This window comes from Hemitrygon akajei, chromosome 23 (assembly GCF_048418815.1).
Source record: "Hemitrygon akajei chromosome 23, sHemAka1.3, whole genome shotgun sequence".
NCBI classification, from domain to species: Eukaryota; Metazoa; Chordata; class Chondrichthyes; order Myliobatiformes; family Dasyatidae; genus Hemitrygon; species Hemitrygon akajei.
Window position 1 is genome coordinate 15190138 of NC_133146.1, and position 23410 is coordinate 15213547.

At 45.2% G+C, this 23410-nt stretch overlaps 1 protein-coding gene across 1 annotated transcript in view; it reads right to left on the minus strand.

The window, feature by feature from the left end:
* Positions 1 to 824: 824 nt before the first annotated feature.
* The window catches only part of LOC140715191 (zinc finger matrin-type protein 4), a 329424-nt gene continuing 306838 nt past the window's right edge, over positions 825 to 23410 (minus strand). The window contains exon 7 of the mRNA XM_073027030.1: positions 825 to 1446. Coding sequence (XP_072883131.1) covers positions 1341 to 1446 — 106 coding nt within the window. The 3' untranslated portion in view covers positions 825 to 1340. The remainder of the gene's footprint in view (positions 1447 to 23410) is intronic.

The window sequence follows — 23410 nt, forward strand, 5'->3', positions numbered from 1 at the left end:
TCACATACCCCCCTGAACCTACCCCCTCTCACCTTCAATGCATGTCCTCTGGTATTAGATATTTCTACCCTGGGAAGCAGATCCTCCCTGTCTACACCTCCCATAATCTTATAAAACTCCACCAGATCTCTCCACAGCCTCCACCACTCCAGAGAAAACAACCCAAGTTTATCCAGCCTCTTATAATAGCACATGCTCTCTAAACCAGGTAGCATCCCGGTAATCCTCTCTGCACCCTCTCCAAAGCCTTAATATCCTTCTTATAGTGGAGTGACCAGAAGTCGACTCAATCCTCCAGTTGTAGCCTAACCAGAGTCCTATAAAGCTGCAACATAACCTCTTGACTTTTGAACTCAGCAGCTCGACTAATAAAAGCAAGCATTCCATAAGCCTTCTTAACCACCTTATTGACCTGTGTAGCCACCTTCAAGGAGCTATGAACTTGCATCCCAAGATCTCTCTGCTCAGCAACACTGTTAAGGATTCCTGCAGACCCTTTGCATCTTAATCTTCTGGATTAACCTCCCACAAGGATTTTTGTCAAACACCTTACTAAAATCCATGTAGACAACATCCTCTGCCCTACCTTCGTCAATCTCTCTCGTCACCTTGTCAAAAACTCAATAGTCCATAGCCATTTACTTTCACAGCTCCTGATGATATTGAGGTGGCATCTTTAGGAAACTCTACCACAGATACTTAGATACTCTTTCCATTCAGTTGGATAGAACTCTAGGCATGAATACTGAACTCACACCATGCCCTGTCCATTCTGCCTTCAATAGAAAGTACCCTGGCCAGAGCCCAGTAATCAGATGCCACAAACTTCAAATAATTGCCTCAACTGCTAAAGAGATGCATTTTTTGACGCAGGTGGGGACTTCGATCTGGAACTCATTGCCCAAAGAGGCAGTGATACATCTGTGGACAAGGAAGGAAAAGTTAGCAGCTGACTGGTGAAAAGCAGAACTCATCGGATAGGTCCTGCAAAGAGCTGGCACAAGCAGGATGGGCCGTGGCCTAATACTTGTGTAACCTGGAGATTCTTGATGTCATAGTAATCCTACACACAGCAAGATGGTTGCTGAGTCTCTCTTTAGAAACATTGATATAAAAGATTGGTTTATCATGTTGATGGTTTAGTTCACCAGAAAAAGACGAGTAATGATTGTGATACATCTCACCAGCACACATAAATTAAAGATTGTTTAGTCTCGTTGATTCGACCTTCGGCCGGACATCATCCCATAACATCCCGCCCCTGCCCCTCTGTTTCTGGAGTGTGTCACCCCTCGTGTTCCATCACTGCCGTTGAGAGGAAGCTGTCCTGGGCTGGGCTGTCATCGAGAGGCGGAACAGGATTCCTGTCCTTCTTCACCGGGGTAAGGTGATTGCTCTGGACCCTTGTCGATAGTAAGAGGTGTCTCCCACTGCCGCTGTTTGAGGCTGGAACACAGAAAGCAGAGGGGTGGGGGGGTTAACGGAGGTGGGAGAAGATTACAATGGGCAGCCCTCCCAGTAGATTAGCTTGAATAATTTGTCACATGGATATTGAAGCATACAGTGAAATGTATCGTTTGTGTCTACGACCAACAGAAAGCAGTCTGAGGATCGTGCTGGGGGCAGACTGAAAGTGTGGCCATGCTTCCAGCACCAATATTGACGCCCACAACCTACTAACTCTAACCCGTACATCTTTGAAACGTGGGAGGAAGCCCACGTGGTCACGGAGAGAATGTACAAATTCCTTACGGACAGTGGTGGAAGTGAACTTGATCTTCCCGTCGATGGCGCTGTATAACATTACATTAACTCCTAATCTACCCTGACGTGGTCTCCAAGCGTGTAGACCAAGGCCATCCTCAATGAGGGACCTCGTTATCTTTATCTCGTTATAGCCCTTGTAGCTTACTGCCTGCACTGCACTTTCTCTGTGACTCTAACTCTTTATTCTGTTGTAGTTTTTCCCTTTGTACTACCTTACTGCATTTATCTTTCAAAATTCTCTGTATAGATGATTGCAAAACTAAGCTTTTCACTATGTCTTAGTACATAATAAACCAATTCTAATTCCAATCAGATAAAATTGCTGCAGAGAGCTGCAAACTCAGCCCGCTCCATCATGGGCACAACCCTTCTCACTATCAAGGACATTGAATTGACTTTATTTCTTACATCTTTACATTACGTCTCCGTCTAAATGTGCAATGTGCAATCATAGTAATTTATAATAAATAGAACAGTCAATGTAACATAGAAATACAGTCAAATCAGCGTGAGTTAATCAGTCTGACGGCCTGGTGGAAGAAGCTCTCCCAGAGCCTGTTGGTCCTGGCTTTTATGCTGCGTTCCTGTTTCCCAGATGGTAGCAGCTGGAATAGATTGTGGTTGGGGTGACTTGCATCCCCAATGATCCTTCGGGCTCTTTTTTCACACCTGTCTTTGTAAATGTCCTGAATCGTGGGAAGTTCACAAATACAGATGCGTTGGGCTGTCCGCACCACTGTCTGCAGAATCCTGCAGTGCTTATGAAGGCGGCATCCATCGTTAAGGATTCTCAGCATCTGGCACGCGTCCTGTCCTCATTACTACCTGAAGTTCCACACCTATCTCCGAGTCAGGAGGCGAAAGGTTCAGGTCTCGCTGTCCGGGGGAGGCCAGGCAGCTTGGCCCAGTCTTCATTAGAGTTTGGAAGAATGAGGGATGACTTTATTCTAATGTATCAGATCCTGAGGGGCTTAACAGGGTATGTGCTGAGATAGAACATAGAACAGTACAGCACAGTACAGGCCCTTTGACCTTTTAACCAACTCTACGGTCAATCTAACCCTTCCCTCACATACAGTTCTGTATTTTTTTTTCATCCATGTACTCTCTAGGAGAATCTTAAATGCTCCTAGTGTATCTACTCTCTACACCACCCTTGGCAGCGTGTTCCTTATACTGATAACTGTGTAAAAGAGCTATCTCTGACATCCCTCTATACTTTCCTCCATTCATCTTGAAATTATGTATCCTTATATTAATGATTTCCACCCTTTGGATAATGTCTCTGGCTGTCCAATTTTGCTTTATGCCTCTTATCATCTTGTACACCTCTGTTAAGTCACTTCTCATTCTCCTTCGCTCCAAAGGGTAAAGCCCTAGGTTATTCAACCTTAGGACTTGCTCTCCAATCCAGGAAGCACCCTGGTAAATCTCTTCTGCACCCTCTCTAACACTTCCACATCCTTCCTATATTGAGGTGACCAGAACTGAACACAATACTCCAAGTCTGGTCTAACCAGAGTTGTAATTTTATAGAGATGTTTCCATTGGTGGGAGAGTCCTACCTAATCCTACACAACCCTAACCCTAACCTCAGCAACACCACTGGCTTGTCTCAGCTGCTACATCAGATTCTTGAAGCAACCAACACAGGCCCTAACCTCACCTCAGCATTTAACCATTTAAACTGCTTGCTCTCATCAACCATTGCCCTCTATGCCCTTACTATCCACGTCCCTATCCAAACTCAAGTGTTGAAATCAAGCTCGCTCTTCCTCTAGCTACCTCTACCACTAGAGTGCTACCTCTAGCACTGACATCGATTTGGCTCTGACTGAAGATAATCCCTTAATCTTCAGTCCTTCACCTTTGACACCTCCCAGCACCTTACTTTATTCCTGTCAGCTGGTTTCACCTACCTCTTCCCAGTTTGTACTCCGTCCCCTTCCCCCACCTTACTCTGGCTTCTTCCCCTTCTTCGCATGTCCTGAGGAAACTGTCGACTGTTTACTCCCCTCCATAGATGCTGCCTGACTTGTTGAGTTCCTCCAGCATTTCATGTGCTTTGCTCGAGATCTACAGCATCTGCAGAATCTCTGGTGTTTGTCTCAGGCTGTGTCTCTTCACTTGCATTGTTGTCTTTTTTTCTGTCTCTCTTTACTGTCTTGCATAATTGATGTATAACACATGTTCTGTGTGTTGTCTGTGCCTGTGATGCTGCTGCCAAGCTTTTCATTGTATGTGTACCTCGCCGCACTTGACGACGCAGCAATAAACTCAGCTTGTAGTTGACTTGGGACTCGAACAAAGGGACATGGCTGCAAAATAAGGAGCCAGTTATATAATGCTGAGGTGTGTTCTTTCAAAGACTGGAGAATCTCTGCAATTCTGTGTGCTTCGTGTGGTACAGAAGCTGCAGGGCGCTGGACTGTAAGACACGGCCGCGGAGAGAGTGAAGAGCACGAAGTTCCTTTGTGTAACCTGGACCCACAAGACCACCTCACTAGTCAGGAAGGCACAGCACCGTCCACACTTTCTGGCGAGACTGAGGCATCCAAGGCTTCCCGTCCTCATTCTAACAACTTTCTACGGAGGCACCACCGAGTGTCCTGTCTGGCTGCATCATTGTGTTGATATAGAGGCTGCAAGGCATCGGACCGCAAGACGCTACAGAGGATAGAAAAAACCACCTAGAGGATCAATGGGGTCTCCGTCACCTCCCCGCCCCCCACCATTTGTGACATATACCGGGAAAGTTACAAATGAAGGGCCCAAAGACCATAAGATATATGAGCAGAATTAGGCCACTTGGCCATCAAGCCTTCTCCTCCATTTCATCATGGCTGATCCATTTTCCCTCTCAGCCCCAATCTACTGCCTTCCCCCTGTATCCCTTCATGCCCTGATAACCAAGAATCTATCGATCTCTGCACTAAATATACATAAAGATTTGGCCTCCACAGCTGCCTGTGGCAAAGAATTCCACAGATTCATCATTTTCTTGCTAAAGAAATTCCTCCTCACCTCCGTTTGAAAAGGACGCCCCTCTATTTTGAGGCTGTGTCCTCTGGTCTTAGACTCTCCCACAAAAGGTAGCATCCTCTCCACATCCACTGTATCAAGGCCTTTCACCATTCGATAGGTTTCAATGAGGTCACCCCTCATTCTTCTGAATTCCAGTGAATTCAGGCCCAGAGCCATCAAACACTCCTCATGTGACAAGACGTTTAAACCTGGAAACATTTTTGTGAACCTCCTTTGAACGCTCTCCAGTTTGAGCATATCCTTTCTAAGATAAGATAACCAACTGGAAAAATGGGCCAGAAAATGGCAGATGGAATTTAACGCAGACAAGTGTGGGGTGTTGCATTTTGGAAGGACAGATTAAGGTAAATGATAGGGCACTGAGGAGTGCGGAGGAACAAAGGGATCTGGGAGTTCAGATACATAATTCCCTGAAAGTGGCATCACAAGTAGACAGGGTTGTAAAGAAGGCTTTTGGCATCCTGGCATTCATAAATCAAAGTATTGAGTATAGGAGTTGGGACGTTATGGTGAGGCTGCATAAGACATTGGTGAGGCCAAATTTGGAGTATTGTGTGACGTTCTGGTCACGTAACTATAGGAGGGATATCCGTAAGATTGAAAGAGTGCAGAGAAGATTTACTAGGACGTTGCCAGGTCTTCAGGAGTTTGAGTTACAGGGAAAGACTGAACAGGCTAGGACTTTATTCCTTGGAGCGTAGAAGAATGAGGGGAGATTTGATAGAGGTTTACAAAATTATGAGGGGTATAGACAGAGTAAATGTGATTAGGTGCTTTCCACTTAGATTAGGAGAGATAAATACGAGAAGACGCGGCTTTAGGGTGAAAGGGAAAAGGTTTAGGGGGAACATTAGGGGGAACTTCTTCACTCAGAGAGTGGTGGGAGTGTGGAAAGAGCTGCAATCTGACATGGTAAGTGTGGGCTCACTCTTAAGTTTTAAGAATAAGTTGGACAGATACATGGATGGGAGAGGTCTGGAGGTTTATGGACTGGGTGCAGGTCAATGGGACTAGCGGAATAAAGTTTCAGCACAGACTAGAAAGGCCAAATGGCCTGTTTTCTGTGTTGTAGTGTAGGTGGACAACACAATATCAATAGCTCACACACACCACATAGAGTGATATTACCACAACGTCCACTGTTCATTCATTTCCATAGATGCTGCCTGACCTGCTGAGCTCCCCCAACATTTTGGGGGTGTGTTGCCAGAGGAACACTGTTTTGTTTGATTGACTGACAATTAAACTTGAACTTGCATACCCAATTAGGCATCTGGATATGCGTGTTTGGTGACACCTTCACGGACTCTGTCTACACTTCTCGCTGACTCAGTAAGGTAGCCAACATAATCAAAGACAACGGTTGTGCTTGAAAACTGTATTAGCTTAAAGGTTACCTCACCATCTACATCCATAATGTACAGGGATCGAGGAGTTGATACTGCTAAATAATTAATTTCTGGAGAAAGTTAATGGACCAAAATATGTTATAGAGTCACAGAGCACTACAGCACAGAAAGAGGCCCTTTGGCCCATTTAGTCCATGCTGATAAATTGGATTCTTCCCCTCACAGTATACCTTGTCATGGCCTTGCACCTTACTGTCTGCCTGTTCTACAATTCCTCTGCAACTGTAGCATTTTATTCTGCATTCTGTTATTGTTTTCCCTCGCCTTACCTCAGTGTTCCGTGTAATAAATTCATCCGTATGAACTAGATTTTCACTATGCCTCTGTACATACAATAATAAACCAATTTTCCAATTTACATCTTATTTTAAAGAAAAATGACTTGTTTGCTCTTTCCCAAGATTAATGATCTCTCATTTCTGTGAGTGTTCATGTAAATCTTTTCCAAATGTCCCCCACTGCTTCCCTGTTTAGTTTACAGAACAGAGTCAGGGTGTCTCGCAGGTTCCATATTCCCATGATGGCATACGAGGCCATTCAGCCCATTCAGATTGTGCCATTTCTGGAGTCTATCCTATCCCCGACTAATTGTAAACACGACAAAATCTGCAGATGCTGGAAATCCAAAGCAACACACACAAAATGCTGGAGGAACTCAGCAGGCCAGACAGCGTCTATGGAAAAGAGTAAACAGTCGACGTTTCAGGCTGAGACCCTTCATCAGGACTCGAAAGGAAAGGGAGAAGCCCTACTAGTCGTCCCTGTAACCTTCATTCCCATCAGCTCCCCCCAGATTCTACCTCTCGCAAACACACTAGGGGCAATTTACTGTGCCCAGTTAGCCTACTGACACACACAGGTCTTTGGGATGTGGGAGAAGACTGGAGCACCCAGGGGAAACCCAGATGGTCAGATGGAGCAAACTCCACACAGACAACACCAGGGTTGGGATTGAACCCAGATCCCTGGAGCAGTGAGGCAGTAGTTCTACTTTCTGCACCGCCGTGCTTCCCCTATACTAGTTAAATGTAAACACGGAAGTCTGCAGATGCTGGAAATGCAAAGCAACACACACAAATTGAACTCTGCAGATCAGGCAGCATTTATGGAAGTGAATAGATAGTTGACGTTTTTGGGCCAAGTTCCTCCTTCGGGAATGAGAAGGAAGGGAGAAGACGCCAGAATAAAAAAGGTTTGGGAGGTGATAGGTGAGGCTAGGTGGGTGGGAAAGGTCAACGGCTGGAGAAGAAAGAATCTGGTGGGAGAGGAGAGTGGACCAGAGGAGGAGGGAAGGAGGAGAGGACCCAGGGGAAAGTAATAGCCAGGTGACAAGTGGGGAATAGAGGAAGGTGGGGGGAGGGGATTTGTTTACTGGAAGAAGACTTTGATATTCATGCCACAATGGGTATCCAGATGGAATATAAGGTCTTGCTCCTCCACCCTGAGGGTGGTAGAAGAGGAGGCCATGGACTGACACGTCTGAATGGGAATTAAAATGTTCGACCAACAGGAAGTCCTGCTTATGGCAGATGGAATGGAGGTGTTTGACAGTCCCCCAACTTATGATGGACCTCACCAATGTAGAGGAGGCTGCATTGCGAGCACCGGACACAACAGACAATCCCAGCAGATTCACAGGCGAAGTGTTGCCTCGCCTGGAAAGCGGCCAGTGAGTGAGTGGGCCAGTGAAGGAGTGGAGATCTGAGGCTTTGACTCGAGAGATTCTGGTAGTTTTGGCAGTTGGACTGTGCAATCAAGTCAATCAAGGTTTGAATAACTCAGCAGAAAGCAGCTGATTGAGCAATCAAGGTCAGGTGACCAAGCAGTTTGAAAAGCTCAAACAAATAAATAGAGGGTTACCTCAAGCGGTGCGGCCTGTGGAAAGCAGCCAGTGAGTGAGTGGGCGGGCCAGTGAAGCCTCTTTGACTCGAGAGGCTTTGACGAGAAGAGGCTGAGGACTAGCTTCACTCCAAGTGAGGTAAGGCTGGGTAAGTTCCTTTCAAAGGAGAAAGTTTTAAAAGTTGAGGCAAGTATTGGGTAGGTTATGGCAGCTGAGATGGGCCCCGTGGTTTGTTCATCCTGCAGCATGTGGGAAATCAGGGATACTTCCAGTGTCCCTGACGACTATGTGTGCAGGAAGTGTGTCCAACTGCAGCTTCTGGCAGACCGCATTGAGCGTCTGGAGCTGCAATTGGATTCATACTGGAGCATCCGTGATGCTGAGAAAGTCGTGAACAGCACGTTCAGTGAGTTGGCCACACTGCAGGTAAAGGCTACACAGGCAGAAAGGGAAGGGGTGGCCACTAGACAGCGTAGCAGTAGGCAGGTAGTGCAGGAGTCCCCTGAGGTCATCTCCCTCCTAAACAGATATACTGTTTTAGATACTGTTGGGGGAGATGTCTCATCAGGGGAAGGCAGCAGCAGCCGAGTTCATGGCACCATGGGTGGCTCTGCGGCACAGGAGGGAAGGAAAAGGAGTGGGAGAGCTATAGTGATAGGGGATTCGATTGTAAGGGGAATAGATAGGTGTTTCTGCGGCCGCAAACGAGACTCCAGGATGGTATGTTGCCTCCCTGGTACAAGGGTCAAGGATGTCTCTGAGCAGCTGCAAGACATTCTGGAATGGGAGGGTGAACAGCCAGTGGTCGTGGTGCACATAGGTACCAACAATATAGGTAAAAAACGGGATGAGGTCCTACAAGGTGAATTTAGGGAGTTAGGACATAAACTAAAAAGTAGGACCACAAAGGTAATAATCTCTGGATTACTACCAGTGCCACGTGCTAGTCAGAGTAGAAATAGGAGGATATTTCAGATGAATACGTGGCTTGAAAAATGGTGCAAGGGGGAGGGATTCAAATTTCTGGGGCATTGGAACCAGTTCTGGGGGAGGTGGGACCGGTATAAACAGGACAGTCTGCACCTGGGCTGGACTGGAACCAATGTCCTAGGGGGAGCGTTTGCTACTGCTGTTCAGGAGGATTTAAACTAATGTGGCAGGGGGATGGGAACAAGTGCAGAGAGACAGAGGGGTGTAAAATGAGGGTAGAAGCAAAAAGTAGTAAGGTGAAAAGTAAAAGTGGCAGGCAGGCAAATCCAGGGCAAAAAGCAAAACGAGCCACTTTTCAACATAATTGTATAAGGGCTAAGAGTGTTGTAAAAACAAGCCTGAAGGCTTTGCGTGTCAATGCGAGGAGCATTCCTAACAAGGTGGATGAATTGAAAGTACAGATAGTTATTAATGAATATGATATAGTTGGGATCACAGAGACATGGCTCCAGGGTGACCAAGGATGGGAGCTCAACATCCAGGGATATTCAATATTCAGGAGGGATAGACAGGAAAGAAAAGGAGGTGGGGTAGCATTGCTGGTTAGAGAGGAGATTAACGCAATAGAAAGGAAGGACATTAGCCTGGAGGATGTGGAATCGATATGGGTAGTAGAGCTGCATAACACTAAGGGGCAGAAAACACTGGTGGGAGTTGTGTACAGGCCACCTAACAGTAGTAGTGAGGTTGGGGATGGCATTAAACAGGAAATTAGAAATGTGTGCAATAAAGGAACAGTAGTTATAATGGGTGACTTCAATCTACATATAGATTGGGTGAACCAAATTGGTAAGGGTGCTGAGGAAGAGGATTTCTTGGAATGTTTGCGGGATGGTTTTCTGAACCAACATGTCGAGGAACCAACTAGAGAGCAGGCCATTCTAGATTGGGAATTGAGCAATGAGGAAGGGTTAGTTAGCAATCTTGTCGTGCGAGGCCCCTTGGGAAAGAGTGACCATAATATGGTGGAATTCTTCATTAAGATGGAGAGTGACATAGTTAATTCAGAAACAAAGGTTCTGAACTTAAAGAAGGGTAACTTTGAAGGTATGAGACGTGAATTAGCTAAGATAAACTGGCAAATAATACTTAAAGGGTTGATGGTGGATATGCAATGGCAAGTGTTTAAAGATCGCATGGATGAACTACAACAATTGTTCATCCCAGTTCGGCAAAAGAATAAACCAGGGAAGGTAGTGCACCTGTGGCTGACAAGGGAAATTAGGGATAGTATCAAGTCCAAAGAAGAAACGTATAAATTAGCAAAAAAAAGCGACACACTTGAGGACTGGGAGAAATTCAGAGACCAGCAGAGGAAGACAAAGGGCTTAATTAGGAAAGGGAAAAAAGATTATGAGAGAAAGTTGGCAGGGAACATAAAAACTGACTGTAAAAGCTTTTATAGATACGTGAAAAGAAAAAGATTGGTCAAGACAAATGTAGGTCCTTTACAGTCAGAAACAGGTGAATTGATCATAGGGAACAAAGACATGGCAGACCAATTGAATAACTACTTTGGTTCTGTCTTCACTAAGGAGGACATAAATAATCTTCCGGAAATAGTAAGGGACCGAGGGTCTAGTGAGATGGAGGAACTGAGGGAAATACATGTTAATAGGGAAGTTGTGTTAGGTAAATTGAAGGGATTAAAGGCAGATAAATCCCCAGGGCCAGATGGTCTGCATCCCAGAGTGCTTAAGGAAGTAGCCCAAGAAATAGTGGATGCATTAGTGATAATTTTTCAAAACTCCTTAAATTCTGGATTAGTTCCTGAGGATTGGAGGGTGGCTAACGTAACCCCACTTTTTAAAAAAGGAGGGAGAGAGAAACCGGGGAATTATAGACCGGTTAGTCTGACATCGGTAGTGGGGAAAATGCAGCACATTTGGAAAGAGGTGAAATCATCGGACAAAGTCAGCATGGATTTGTGAAAGGAAAATCATGTCTGACGAATCTTAAAGAATTTTTTGAAGATGTAACTAGTAGAGTTGATAGGGGAGAGTCAGTGGATGTGGTATACTTAGATTTTCAAAAGGCTTTTGACAAGGTCCCACACAGGAGATTAGTGTGCAAACTTAGAGCACACGGTATTGGGGGTATGGTATTGATGTGGATAGAGAATTGGTTGGCAGACAGGAAGCAAAGAGTGGGAGTAAACGGGACCTTTTCAGAATGGCAGGCAGTGTCTAGTGGGATACCGCAAGGCTCAGTGCTGGGACCCCAGTTGTTTACAATATTTATTAATGATTTAGACGAGGGAATTAAATGCAGCATCTCCAAGTTTGTGGATGACACGAAGCTGGGCGGCGGTGTTAGCTGTGAGGAGGATGCTAAGAGGATGCAGGGTGACTTGGATAGGTTAGGTGAGTGGGCAAATTCATGGCAGATGCAATTTAATGTAGATAAATGTGAGGTTATCCACTTTGGTTGCAAGAACAGGAAAACAGATTATTATCTGAACGGTGGCCGATTAGGAAAAGGGGAGATGCAACGAGACCTGGTTGTCATTGTACACCAGTCATTGAAGGTGGGCATGCAGGTACAGCAGGCGGTGAAAAAGGCAAATGGTAGCAAAAGGATTTGAGTACAGGAGCAGGGAGTACAGGAGCAGGGAGGTTCTACTGCAGTTGTACAAGGCCTTGGTGAGACTGCACCTAGAATATTGTATGCAGTTTTGGTCCCCTAATCTGAGGAAAGACATTCTTGCCATAGAAGGAGTACAGAGAATGTTCACCAGCTTGATTCCTGGGATGGCAGGACTTTCATATGAAGAAAGACTGGATCGACTAGGCTTATACTCACTGGAATTTAGAAGACTGAGGGGGGATCTTATTGAAACGTATAAAATTCTAAAGGGATTGGACAGGCTAGATGCAGAAAGATTGTTTCCGATGTTGGGGAAGTCCAGAACGAGGGGGTCACAGTTTAAGGATAAAGGGGAAGCCTTTTAGGACCGAGATGAGGAAAAACTTCTTCACAGAGAGTGGTGAATCTGTGGAATTCTCTGCCACAGGAAACAGTTAAGGCCGGTTCATTGGCTATATTTAAGAGGAAGTTAGATATGGCCCTTGTGGCTAAAGGGATCAGGGGGTATGGAGCGAAGGCAGGTACAGGGTTCTGAGTTGGATGATCAGCCATGATCATACTGAATGGCGGTGCAGGCTCGAAAGGCCGAATGGCCTACTCCTGCACCTATTTTCTATGTTTCTATGTTTGGGGGGCCCTGAATGGAGGTAAGGGAGGAGGTGAATGGGCAGGCGTAGCACTTAGGCTGCTTGCCGGGGTAAGAGGGAGATTAGTGAGGAGGGATGAATAAACAAGGAAATCACAGAGGGAGGGATCTCTGCAGAAAATGGTGAAGGGGGGAGGGTAGAAGGTAAAGATATGTTTAGTGATGGGGTCCGTTTGGAGATGACAGCAGTTGCGGAGATAACGTGCTGGATGTGGAGGCTGATGGAGTGTTAGGTAAGGACAAGAGGGATTCTATCATTACTAAGTGGGTGGGAAGATGAGGTGGGTTAGGATGTACAGGAAATGGGGGAGATGTGGCTGAGGACAGCATCAATGGGAGAGGGACGGAAACCCTGTTGTTTACAGGAGGACATTTTTAATGTCCTGGAATGGAAAGCAGTAACCTTTGCCCTGTCCACCTTAAAAGATCATCCAATATCCACCCTTTGCAGCTTGACTACCCATTCCCACACCGACATGTCAGTCCATTGCCCCTCAACTGCGGCCAAACATGGGCAGCAGGAGTAACAGCTGATACTCTGGCTAGACTCTAATTTGATGGTGCGAATATTTATTTCTTGACAGGTGAAAGCCACTCCCCTCTGTTTCCTCACACCCCCTCAACCTTTCTTTGTTTTTTCCCCCACAGTTCTGCTGGCCCTCTCATCTCCTCCCTCTGGTTTCCCCACCTTCTTCCTTTTATTCAGCTGAACCTTTCTGTCAGATCCCCTCTTCTCCAGCCCTTTACCTCTTCCACCTATCATATCACAGCTTCTTACTTCATCCACCCACCTTGCCCCTCACTTATCTCACCTATTAGCTGCCAGCTTCTACTCTTTCAGGCTTCTGCCCCCTTCCATTCCAGTCCTGATGAAAGGTCTTGGCCTGAAATATTATCTGCTTATTCCTCTCCATAGGTGCTGCCCAACCTGCTGAGTTCCTGCAGCATTTTGTGTGCAATGTAACCTTCACTATCTTTGATTTCTAACTCTTTGGAATCAATTCCAGCAATGCGATATCACTTTAATTACTTTGCTAAGCTACAATGATACTTTTAATGATCTGTTTGCTTGTATCACTTGATCTATTTCCTTCTCTTTTCCATTTGATTTCAAGGTCTCTGCTCTACCGAAGTGCCTCAAACTCATTTGTTGATATTAAAATTTATCTGCAGTCTGCAAATCTTCTTTTCCCTTGATCCGTGCCTTAGTTTTCTCCTCTGTTTTAGCTGTAAATCCTGGCTTGGTATCATGATGTGAGGTGTTCATTCCTAGGTGGAAGTCAGTAGAAATCAGGGAGAAACAGAAGACCGCAGGGGCTGGAATTGGGGCAAAAAAAACCCCACAACCTGCTGGGAGGACCAGGTAGCATCTGTGGCGGCAAAGTGACAGCCCACATTTCTGGTCGAGACCTGCATCAGGGTGATAGTTCTGGCATAGATTTAGAGCCAGCATTTTCAACTTTCCTTCATTCTTAAGCATCTGTTACATACAATGGGAATAGACAATTCAACATCTACTGGATGGGTGAAGGGCCTCCTTTTGCTGTAGTGCTTTATGACTCTATGACTTTCGGTGAGGACTTTATTCCCTAGAACATAGGAGAATGAGGGGAGATTTGATAGAGGTGTACAAAATTATAAAGGGTTTAGATATGGTAAATAGAAGCAGGCTCTTTTCATTGAGGTTGGGTGAGACTAGAACATGAGGCCCAGGGTTAAGGGTGAAAGGTGAAATGTTTAAGGGGAATATGAGGGGGATCTTCTTCACTCAGAAGGTGATGCCAGTGGAAGTGGTGGATGTGGGTTCAATTCAACACATATGAGAAGTTTGGATAGATACATGGATGGTAGGGTTTGGTGGGACTTCACATACAGGATGAGCTGGAGGACCTGTTTTTGTGCTGTAGTGCTCCGTGATTCTATGATGCTAACTCCCTCCAGACTCCATCACTTCTGAGTGATTCTTGCTGCACGCTTTCAACTCTGTGCTTTCTGAGGACATTAGAAGAAACCGCAGGGAAATGATGGCTGAGGCGGCAGAGCTACTGACTGGTAAATTGGTTTATGCATTCTCTATAGACCAGTTCATTACAACAGTGCATTGAGTTAGTACAGGGGAAAAAAACAACAGAATGCAGAATATACATTCAGTGGCCACTTTATTAGGCTCATTAACGTAAATATCTGAGCAACTCAGTGCATGAAATCATGCAGACATGGTCAAGAAGTTTGGTTGTTGTTCAGACCAAACATCAGAATGGGGAAGGAATGGGTCCTAGGTGACTTTGAATGTGGAATGATAGTTTGTGCCAGACAGAGTGTTTTAAGTATCTCAGAAAATGCCAACCTTCTGGGATTTTCACTCACAACACTCTCCAGAATTCACAGAGAATGGCACGAAAATGAAGAAAAAACATTCAGTATGCAGCAGTTCTATGGGTGAAAACCTCCTTGTTACTGAGAGAGGTCAGAGGAGAATAGCCAGCCAGGTTCAAGCTGGCAGGAAGGCGGCAGTAACTCAAATAACTACGCGGTACCATAGTGGCGTGCAGAAGAGCATCTCTGAACGCATAGCATGTCAAATCTTGAAGTGGATTGGGTAAGAGCAGGCAGGCATTGAGGTGTAAGACCACAATGAGGTGGATTGTGAGGTGAACTGTTTAATGCTATTTGGGGACTGTTGAGCAGTTTTATAACACCAGGATAGAAGCTGTCCTTGAGCCTGCTACGTACTTTCAGGCTTTTGTATCTTTTGACTGATGAGAGGAGGGAGGAGTGGATGTCTGTGGTGGGTGGTGTGTTGATTATATTGATTGAGGTAGTGAGAAGTGTAGGCGGAGCCTATGAACATGCTGTACTGGCACCAGCATGTGTTGTGACACTTGGGGGCTGCCCCCAACACATCCTTGTTGGTTGTTAATGGAAGTGACACATTTCACTGTAGGTTTCAATGTACATGTTATGAACATATCGGAATCTGAATGTGTACGCATGGCGGGGCCCCTCTGATGTGCTGGGTCCGCAACTCTCTGAAGTTTCTTCACGTCTCGGGCAGAGCAATTGCCGTACCGAGGTGTAATGCATTGATCAAATGGTGAGGTTCAAAGGCAACGTGTTGAATTTCTTTAGCCCCTTGAAATCCCTGAATGGGGGTTGGAGGTGTGCTGAAGTTCGATATTTGTGAGATTAGGTTAGATGGAGGTCACCTCCCTCACTGGACTCCACACGCAGCCGATGACTGGAGCACAAGTTTGGGATTCCAGTGTTCAAATCCACCTGGAACAGAAGGTCCTTGGGATCTACATCCATAGATCCCTCAAAGTTGCCGAGCAAGTTGATAGGGTTGTTAAGACAGTGGATGGTGTGCTGGCCTTCATTAGGTTCAAGAGCCTCAAGGTAATGGTGCAGCTCTCTAAAACTCTGGTTAGACCACACTTGGAATATTACATTAATTTCTGGTCACCTCATTATAGGACGGATGTGGAAAACTTAGAGACGGGCAAAGGAGATTTAGTCCCTCCAGGATTTTGAGTGTGTTGCTTGGATTTCCAGCATTTGCAGATTTTCTCTTGTCTGTGCCAGCATGTTGGTTGGATTAGAAAGTATGTCTTATGAGGATAGGTTGAGCAAGATATGGATTTTCTCTTTGGAGCATAGAAGGCTGAGAGGTGATTTGATGGAGCTGTACAAAATGTACTAGGAGCATGAGACTGGGTACCAGCTTCTTCCCTCAGGCTGTGAGACTAATGAATACCCTGTCACCACCGAGATCTCGTCACTAGAATAGTGAGTTGTTTGGTGGGTGCACCGTGGTCCAGAAGAACATTGTTTCATTTGGTTGTATGTATGTACAGTCAGCTGATAATAAACTGGAACTTGAACTTGAATTTGTACAAGGCGATAAGAGGCATAGGTCGAGTGGACAGCCTGGGACTTCTTCCAAGGTGGACATGGCTACTATGAGAGGGCATAACTTTAAGGCGATTGGAGGAAAGTATAGGGGTGACGTTAGAGGTAATTCTTTTACAGAGGGAATGGTCAGTGTGTGGAATGCAGCCTGGGGTGGTGCTAGAGGCAGATACATTAAGTGTATTTAGGAAATTCTTAGATAGGTACATGGAAGATGGAAAAATGGAGGGCTATGCAGGAGGGAAGGGTTAGATTGATCTTGGAGTAGGTTAAAAAGAAGGCACAGCATTGTGGGCTGAAGGGCTGTACTGTGTTGTCTGTTCTACGTTCTAAACGCTCAGGCACCCCTCTGCAGGATTTTTCTTTGATGTTGCTCGAGATATTAAAAAAAACTGCAGTCTCAACAGGGATGTGTAAATGTTAATACTTTGTCAACAGCTGTTTTTCTTCAACGAGGAATTACCCAGCTGTGATTAACCATTTTTATTTCTTTACTTTTGTTTTATTTAGAGATACATCACAGTAACAGGCCCTTCTGGCGCTATGAGCCCGGGCCACTAAATTACACCCATGTGAACTCGTATGTCTTCGAACTGTGGGAGGGAACTGAAGCGCTCGGAGGAAACCCATGCATTCATGGGGAGAACGTACCAATTCCTTACAGACAGCGGTGAGAACTCAGCTCAGGTCACTTGCACTGTAAAGTGTTACGCTATCTCTTGCTTTGACTTTTGATTGCTTACTAATAAAACCAAGGAGATGTTTTAGAAGGCGGAACAGTTTTTTATAAGAGCTTTGTCTAGCACTGCCAGGTTCAAGTTAAAGTCACAGAGTGACCCAGCACTGAAACAGGCCCTTTGGCCTAACTTACCCATGCCAGCTATGGTATCCAGCAGTATAGTCCATATTACCAGTGTTTGGCCTGTTTCTCTGTAAACCTCTCCAAATGTTCTTTAAATGTTATTGTAGCTGCTTCAACCTCTTTCTCTGACAGTTTATTCCACATACCCACCACCTTCTGGGTGAAGATAATACCCTTTAGGACCTTTTTAAATCTTTCCCCTCTCACCTTAAACCTTTCCCCTCTAGTTTTTGATTCCCTTTCTTTGGGAAAAAGACTGTGCATTCATCCAATTCGTGCCCTTCATAATTTGGCCAAGTAGATAAGGTGTTGGTCTAGTGATCTGAAGGTTACTAGTTCGAGCCTCAGCTGAGGCAGCGTGTTGTGTCCTTGAGCAAGGCACTTAACCACACATTGCTTTGTGACAACACCCGTGCCAAGCTGTATGGGTCCTAATGCCCTTCCCTTGAACAACATCGGTACATGGCTTGGGGAAGTTTAGAGGGCGTTGGACTAAATCCAGGTAGATGTGACTAGCTCACTGGACAGATGAGCCGGCATGGGCAAGCTGGGCTGAGGGGCCTGTTCCACACACCACCAGATTCAGGAACAGATATTACCCCTCAACCACCTTGAATCAGTGGGGGATAACTTCACTCAACTTTACTCACCCCAACACTGACCTATTCCCACAACCTAGGGATTCATTTTCAAGGACTCTTAGAGTCATAGAAAAATACTGCACAGAAACAGGCCTTTTGGCCCATCTAGTCCATGCCAAACCATTTGTACTACCTACTCCAATTGACCTGCACCAGGACCATAGGCCTCCATACCCCTACCCTCCATGTACCTATCCAAACTTCTCGTAAACATTGAAATTGAGCTTGCCTGCACTGATTGTACTCGTAGATCATCCACACTTTCATGGCCCTCTGAGTGAAGAAGTTTCCCCTCATATTCCCCTTAAATTTTTCACCGTTCACCCTTAACCTGTGGCCTCTGGTTGTAGTTGCACCCAACCTCAATGGAAAAAGTCTGCTTGCATTTACTTTGTCTATACCCCTCATAATTTTGTATGCCTCCACCAAATCTCCACTCAATCTTCTCCACTCCAAGGAATAAAGTCCTAACCTATTGAATTGAATTTACTTTATTTTTTACATTGATCTTCATGCTCTAGAGATTTATAGATTATTTATTGTTCTTTTACTATACTTTTATTGTCACCAAACAATTGATACTAGAGCGTACAATCATCACAGTGATATTTGATTCTGCACTTCGCACTCCCTGAAGTACAAACCGAAGTAAATATAATAAAAATTTAAATTATAATTCATAATTAGAAAGTAGAAAAGGGAAAGTAAGGTAGTGCAAGTCAGGTCCAGATATTTGGAAGGTACGGCCCAGATCCGGGTCAGGATCCGTTCAGCAGTCTTATCACGGTTGGAAAGAAGCTGTTTTGTATTTGTATTTTTTGTATGTATTTATTCATTCATTCAATCTATCTATCTATCTATCTAGTATTTGCACAGATTTTTTGTCTTTAGTACATTGTTTTTTTGCCCATTTTGTGTGTGGATTTTCATCGATTCTATTGTGTTTCTTTGTATTTACTGTGAATGCCCACAAGGAAATGAATCTCAGGGTGACTTAGTATGTACAGTACTGTACAAAAGTCTTAGGTACATATATATGTAACTACGCTGCCTAATTCTTTTGCACTGTACTGTATTTGTCAGTGTGAGAGCAGAGTGAGTTTGTAAATCTGGTGGAAGCAAAGGATGTTGGGAATGGTGAGGGTGGAGTGCCATGGGAGGGGTGTGGGGAAGGTGGCAGAGAAGGAGTGCCAGGGGTGGGGGTGTGTGGATGGCATGGACACAGACACTCCCAGCCCTGAGACACCAGGCAAGGTCATTTGATTCCAAACAATTGGTTTATTGATCATTACAGAATGTTTCTCTGGTGCTTCCTGCTCCCTCCCCCTCCCTCCCCCCTTTTTCCAACCATGATTCCCCTCTCCCTGCCCCCTTCCCAATCTCAGCCCACAATAGAGACTGTATCACAATCAGGTTTACATGCAGATATGTCAAGAAATTTTTTTTTTTTTTTGCAGCAGTGGTACAGTACAATACGTAAAATTACTGAAATACTATGCAAAAATCTTAGGCACCCTATCTCTCTCTCTTTCTCTATCTAGATATATATTTTGTGTGTGTGTGTGTGTGTGTGTGTGTGTGTGTGTGTGTGTGTGTGTGTGTGTGTGTGTGTGTGTGTGTGTGTGTGTGTGTGTGTGTGTGTGTGTGTGTGTGTGTGTGTGTGTGTGTGTGTGTGTGTGTGTGTGTGTGTGTGTGTGTCCCCGCAGTATTGTACATTCACAATAAGTTTACTTTGAACTTTGATCTAACTCTATGACTAAGATCTGCATTAAAGGTGGGGACACATGATGGTGTGTCACCAGCAAATGCTGGTATCTGAAGCCCTGATGAAGGGTCTTGTTTAGCACACTGCCATTAGGAAGGAGGCATAAGGAGCGTCAACACTAGGCCTGCCAGACTAGGTAACGGTTTCTACCCTCAGGCTGTGAGAGTAATGAATACCCTGCCACCACCGAGGTCTCATCACCAGGATAGCGAGCTGTACCGTTTACTGTTTGCCTGTGCTGTGCACTATGTGCATTTTGAATGATATTTTATTAACTTATTTATGGTAATATGTTGTTTTATGTGCTGTGTGTGATACATGTTTCGTGGGTGCCTGGAGCGGAGGAACGCTATTTCATTTGGTTCATTACAATCAGAAGACAATCAATGCAAACTTGAACTTGAACATCAACCACCCTCTGCCTCCAGAGTTCCCCCAGCAGTTCGCTTCTGCTTCAGTAAATATAAATAACTGAAACGGCTTATTAAATTACTTACTAAATGACATATTATTAGCCAGATAACTTGTGACTTCACAAATGAGTCCATTTTCTTTACCTGGTTGCGAAAGATCACGTCCACATTTGTGAGTGCTCTGACTGTAAATGTGTGAAGATTTTTTTTTACCGGGTCCATTTAAGAGTATGTGTAATTGGTTCCACTGGGTGGTCTGACGGAACACAGGTCACATTTCCTCACCCCCATTTAATATTCTACTTGCAGATAATTGCATTTTCTCCCCCACCTCTGCCTCGTTTGAAACCATGAATCTTCTCCAAGCCTTAGATCTCAATTTCCGATAACTCTCAGTTTCATAATGGAACCGGAGTCGGGTTTATTATCACTGACGTATGCCATGAAATTAGTTGTTCTGTGGCAGAACTGCAGTGCAATACATAAAAATTACTATTAATTATAATAAGAAGAAATATATATGTATAAATAAAATAAACAAGTGGTGCAAAAAGAGAAAATAGTGAGGTAGTGCTCATAGGTGCATGGACTATTCAGAAATCTGAGGGCGGAGGGGAAGAAGCTGTTCCTGAATCATTGAGTGTGGGTCTTCAGGCTCCTGTACCTCTCCCGGATGGTCGTAATGAGAAGAGGGCATGTCCTGGGTAGTGAGGGCCCTTAATGATGGGCAAGCAGCCTTGTTTTCTCAGATCAAACACGAGGAAATCTGCAGATGCTGGAAATTCAAACAAAACACACAAAATGCTGGTGGAACACAGCAGGCCAGGCAGCATCTATAAGGAGAAGCACTGTCGACGTTTCGGGCCGAGACCCTTCATCAGGACTAACTGAAAGGAAAGATAGTAAGAGATTTGAAAGTAGTGGGGGGAGGGGGAAATGCAAAATGATAGGAGAAGACCGGAGGGGGTGGGGTGAAGCTAAGAGCTGGAAAGGTGATTGGCGAAAGTGATACAGAGTTGGAGAAGGGAAAGGATCATGGGACGGTGATGCACCATCAATAACTCACTCTGAGACGTAAAAGTGAGGTATCGGCTTTTATTGACTGGAAGAAAGAACAAGCAGTGAGTGACCACCATACTACATCCTGCAGACTGAGAGGCCGGGCTCAGACCTCCATCACCTTTATACAGGAGTCTGTGGGAGGAGCCACAGGAGCAGTCAGCAGTGGGTCTGTGGGAGGAGTCAGCAGGGGGCGTGTCCAGACAGGTATATGTAGTTCACCACAGACGGGAGGCCTCGGGAGAAAGAAAGAGGGGGGAAGCACCAGAGGGAGATGGAGAACAGGCAGGGTGATGGGCAGTGAGAGAGAGAAAAAAAACAAACAACTAAATATGTCAGGGATGGGGTAAGAAGAGAAGGAGGAGCATTAACGGAAGTTAGAGAAGTCAATGTTCATGCCATCAGGTTGGAGGCTACCCAGCTGCTATATAAGGTGTTGTTCCTCCAACCTGAGTTTGGATTCATTTTGACAGTAGTACTTACCCCATCCCTGACATATTTAGTTGTTTTTTTTTCTCTCTCTGCCCATCACTCTGCTTGTTCTCCATCTCCCTCTGGTGCTTCCCCCCCCTCTTTCTTTCTCCCGAGGCCTCCCGTCCCATGATCCTTTCCCTTCTCCAGCTCTGTACCACTTTTGCCAATCACCTTTCCAGCTCTTAGCTTCATCCCACCCCCTCCTGTCTTCTCCTATCATTTCGCATTTCCCCCTCCCCCCACTACTTTCAAATCTCTTAGTATCTTTCCTTTCAGTTAGTCCTGACGAAGGGTCTCGGCCTGAAACGTCGACAGTGCTTCTCCTTATAGATGCTGCCTGGCCTGCTGTGTTCCACCAGCATTTTGTGTGTGGTATTTGTTTTCTCAGATCCTCACAGGGCCAGGGTCTGTATACAGTAACTCTTCTCCGAGGGAGCAGGAGAGGCTCTTTCTGGATAACAGTGAACATGGAGCATCGAAGAGAGCACAGGAGAGGTCAGTGCAGGTCCTTCGGCCCACGTTGTTGTGCAGACCTTTTAAGCTATTCGAAGATCAATCTAACCCTTCCCTCCTACATAGCCCTCAATTTTTCCATCATCCACGTGCCTGCCTAAGAATCTCTTAAATGCCCCTGATGTACCTGCCTCTACCACTATCCCTGGCAGAGTGTTCTACACATTTACCACTCTCTGTGTGAAAAAAGCCCCCTATACTTTCCACCAATCACCTTACAATTATCCCACCTCATGTTAGCCATTTCTGATCAGGGAAAAAAGTCTCTGGCTGTCCACTCAATCTATGCCCCTTATTACCCTGTACACCCCTAATAAATCACCTTTCATCCTCCTTCACTACAATGAGAAAAGCTCGAATTCACCCAACCTATGCTTATAAGATATGCTCTCCAATCTAGTTAGCACTCTGATAAATCTACTCTGCACCCTTTCTAAAGCTTCCACATCCTTCCTATAGTGAGGTGACCAGAACTGAACACAATATTCCAAGTGTGGTCTAACCAGGGTTTTACAGAGCTGCAACATTACCTCATGGTGCAGCAACATTGAGTAATGTATAGACTTGGACCACAAGATTCCTCTGTTCCTTCACACTGCTAAGAACCCTGCCATTAACCCTCCATTCCACCTTCATGTTCAACCTCCCAAAGTGAATCACCTCACACCTTTCTGAACTGGGCTCACTGGCGCCTGGGATGTCTGTGTAAAGACTGGGAAACTCAAAGTGCCTAGTGAATTTGTGTCAGCTCTCATCAGCTTGAGTTTGACACTCGGAAATATTCTGCTGCCGGAAGGCGGGACAGTGCGTTATCAACTCATGGTCAAACGTACGACGGGGCACTGTTCTTGGAGAGTGCTTGTTTGTCCAGATCTGGATAACAATGTCTCCATTCCTTCAGATCATTGATACCCCCTGTCCTCCTTCCCTCTCCTTCTACCCTATTGTTATAGTATTTATTTATTTTATTAGTGACAGCAAGGAACAGACCCTTCCAACTCAACGAGCCACAATCCCAGCAACCCACCTATTTAACACTAGCCTAATCTCAGAACAATTTACAATGACCCAAGCTCAAAGTTCAGAATACATTTATTATCGAATGATGTCTACTTTATACAACCTTGAGATTTGTCTCCTTACAGGTAGCCACAAAACAAAGAAGCCCAAAGGAAGCCCTTTAAAAAACAAGACACTCAAACACCCAACATGCAGAGAAAAATAAACCCAATTGTTGAAACAATAAACGCATGCATATGGCATTCAGAACTGAAGTCCATGACAGAGAGTCTGTGAAGCTACAGCCTCAGTGCAGAGTAAATGTCGTGGCGCAGCGAGCCGAACCATCCCGTTCCTCGCTTCCGGCCCCCACACCCTCACCTGCCCAATTTGGCCTGGTGCTTAAATCGTCGTCCAAGCTTTGGGTTCTGTCACTTCGATACGCTCTGGGGCCTAGACCCCATCGTCTCAATTAATCTACTAACCAGTACA